Consider the following 3,403-nt stretch of genomic DNA (forward strand, 5'->3'; position numbering starts at 1 on the left):
TCAGACAAGGGTTTTCACCCAAAGCCCATGGTGGACGGGGGCCACCCACAATGACACCTCCAGGGAGGGAACGCCGCACAAGAGCGTCGCTATCATTGGCACCGACAAAGTAAGGCGAAGCTTTCGCCCGGGACATGACCCCCACCACCGAGATCCATCTGCCATGGTCGACCAAGGAGAGATGCAGATGACGACCAAAACAGAGCGGGGAGGTAACGGAGACCACACCCGCATGACGGAAGGCTCCAGAGTGAGCCACCTCGCCGCCAAACCACCAAAGGGAACTCATGAGCACCCGCGCAACGGCACCCGCCGGAATGATGCCACCGCTCCGGTGACCAAGGAGACCTACCCTCACCCACCACCGCCCGATGATGGACCACGAGCACGCAGCTGGTCGCCCCTGCTGCCGCACTAGCGCAAGTCCGCCACCCATAGTTACCCAGAGTTTGCACCTTTCATCACACGAAGGAGACCCATGACTGAGATCTGAGTTGCAGGGCGCCCAAAATATCAGCCACAAGGGCCATCGATGAGAGGAGAGCCATGCCCTAACTCCACCGAACCCTGCCGGATCTAGCGGCGGCCTGGAACACCATCACGACCGTCGGCTAGATCCTGTGGCAGCCGGGAACCACATCCACGACCACCGGCTCATACGCGAGGAGCCGCACCAGCAAGGTTGAGTGGCCGCAACCCGCACCACCGCCGCACCCGCCGACAGCCGTGCTACCCTAGGGAAGCCACGATCCAAAAAGGATTCACCGATGTGCGGGAGTGTGCGCGCTAGGAAGCAGGGGAGGGGCGCCCCGCCGCCGCCGACGACGGCGGGGAGGGTGAGGAGTGTGGAGGAGGGGGTGGTTGGGGCGGCGGCGGGGTTCGCCTCATGAGCCGTAGTGCGACCCACGAGACGCGGCTCTTCGAGGCAAAACCATAGTTTTAAGTCTCTATGTACTCGCTTGTGTCTAGAGACGGCCTCAAGAGACACTTCCATCCTCTCTCACCTCATTTAGACAATGTTAATTTGAAAACACTAGGAAAGGTCTTAAGAGTTCAGCCCTCACATGTCCAATTCCTTTTCATGCAAAAAGAACTCTATAACACCAGATACACGCCTGAATGTGTTTTATATGTTCCTCTACTTGTCCACGAACATAATTTATTTTCCTATCTTTAACCCAAACACAATTACATTTAGCTATATTTGAGGATAAATCAAGATTAGCCTGTGAAAGTGTTGTTCATTGCTGCATGAACAAATGAAAATCTTTTTGTGCGAATCGAGTCGTACTTGTACGTGCACAGACCTTAATTTTAGCTTACTTTCGAGAGATGTTCAACGGATACATATGGATAGAATCAGCCCACGGCGTGCCAATATCGGTGTTGCTGGCCGGCCTGATGCACTGCCACACGGCGCTGTTGCACTTGAACCCAGAACCAAACCCGACCATCCACACCCGGTCGCCCTTGCACATCCGTCTCTTCGCCTCGATGTATGCAAGCTCGTACCATAACGAACTGCTAGATGTGTTCCCGAACCGGTGCAGCGTCATCCGCGATGGCTCAATATTCTCATCCGATAAGCGTAAGGTAGTCTGCACCGCGTCGATCACAGCCCGGCCACCACAATGGATGCAAAAGTGCTGGAAGGCCGTGCGGAAATCGGGGACGTATAGCTTCATCTTCTTGTTGAAAACCTTACGTGCAACGAACGAGAGCGCAAAGAGCAGCTTCTCCGATGGTGGGAGGACCAGGGACCCTATTCCGACGATGTTGGCCTGAAGCGTGTCGCCGGCGACAGCCACGAGCTCCTTGGACAGGTTTATTCCCATCTCCCCCACGTCGTCCTCTTCCTGGTACGCGCACCGGTACGCTCTGTCTTGCGCGGCGGTGATCGTCCGCACGATGTGCGTGAGCCGGAACCGGGACATGGATCTGGACGTCGACAGCAGCACCGCAGCCGCTCCCATGCGGAACAAGGCGGCAGGCAGCAGCATCGCGCGGTTCTTCCCCGTATAGTTGACCAGCGAGGTGGACTCCGTGGACACCATTAGGGCGCGCGCGCCACGGGGCGCCGCGTGCAGGAGGTTCCTCGCCACCTCCAAGGAGATCACCCCGGCGCTGCACCCCATGCCGGAGATGTGCACGCTCCGGATGTCGGCTCTGAGCTTGTACCTGTTCACGATGGTGTCAGCCAAGCTCGGCGTTGGGTTGAAGGTGGTGCAGTTGGTGACGAGTATGTCGATCGCCTCAGGACTTATGCCCGTCTTGGCGAGCAGGTCGTCGACGGCCGCAAAGATGACCTGCTCCGCTTCGTCCCAGCATGAACTTAAGCTGGAGCGCGGCGGAATGTAGTGCAACGAAGGGTGGACGTAAGTCTGGTCACCGAGGCCCGAGCGCTTGAGCATGCGCGCCATGAACTGGTGACCGCCATCATCGAGCGAAAAGCGAGCATTCTCGGAGGCGGAGGCTATGGATACGCGGCAACTGGATTTAGGCCGGCAGCAAGCGTAGTCGACGAGGTAGACGCTGCGTGGGCGGCTCATGAGGTAGAGGGTGGCCAAGGCGAATGGAAGGAACACTGCCAGCGAAACATGAACCTGGTGCAAGCCATGGAGGCGGGAGAGGATCTCGCCGGGTCCGAGCTGCGCGGCTTTACGAAGAACGACGAGGGCGATGGCCGGTGTGGCGACGAGGAGGAGGAAGTTGTTCACGATGATCTCGAACGAGTGTTTGAGATGGGATGGTGAGATGAGCATGTCGCTGAGGCGCACACCCATCGTGGAGCTTCGTTGTTGAACATGATGAAGGTGTAAGAAACACTTTATATTAGGAGATTTTAAAAGCACGCCGTAATTAATGTTTATGCGTCCAACTGTTTACTAATTAGGTGCTTCTTTTTTGCACTTGTAGCCGCCGATGCTGTCACCATTACAAGCAACCATTCTGATTCCAAAATATCTGGCATGGACATGGTCCACATACAAATAAATGAAGCCCATGCATTGCACCATCCTTTCACAATATTAAGTCTCGTGACAGTTGTCGTTGGCGACTGTCACATCCCGTCGCCTTCTCGACTCGTGGTTTCATGGATACAAACTCGATTATCTCCTAATTCTCATGTTTCGAATCTCACAGAATGCATGATAATGTGCCGCGGAGTGGCTGTTGACGTGTACCGGCCGAGATTAATTCCTCTCTCCTAACAAAGCACGTGTTATAGTTCGTCACTTTGTTGTTGGTCGCTGGGTGAGAGCGATTGATACACTAGCGCATTAATTTCCTTGTTCAAATATCATATATATGGTGTTAGAGTTGTGTCGAATATAGTTTACGAGTTAGGTTACAGTTGGACTTGTAGTTGTATTGTGTTTAGATAAGATATGAAGTCGTGTCC

General features: G+C 54.9%; 1 protein-coding gene across 1 annotated transcript; it reads right to left on the reverse strand.

Annotated features, from left to right (window-relative positions):
• Nucleotides 1-1,067: 1,067 nt before the first annotated feature.
• LOC125515492 (3-ketoacyl-CoA synthase 5) lies at nucleotides 1,068-2,792 on the reverse strand. The gene has a single exon (XM_048680977.2). It carries the CDS (start codon nucleotides 2,781-2,783, stop codon nucleotides 1,320-1,322), a length of 1,464 nt encoding a protein of 487 aa, XP_048536934.2. The 5' UTR covers nucleotides 2,784-2,792; the 3' UTR covers nucleotides 1,068-1,319.
• Nucleotides 2,793-3,403: the final 611 nt, after the last annotated feature.

Source organism: Triticum urartu, chromosome 6A (genome assembly GCF_056163025.1).
Source record: "Triticum urartu cultivar PI428250 chromosome 6A, HENAU_Tu73, whole genome shotgun sequence".
Classification (NCBI taxonomy): domain Eukaryota; kingdom Viridiplantae; phylum Streptophyta; class Magnoliopsida; order Poales; family Poaceae; genus Triticum; species Triticum urartu.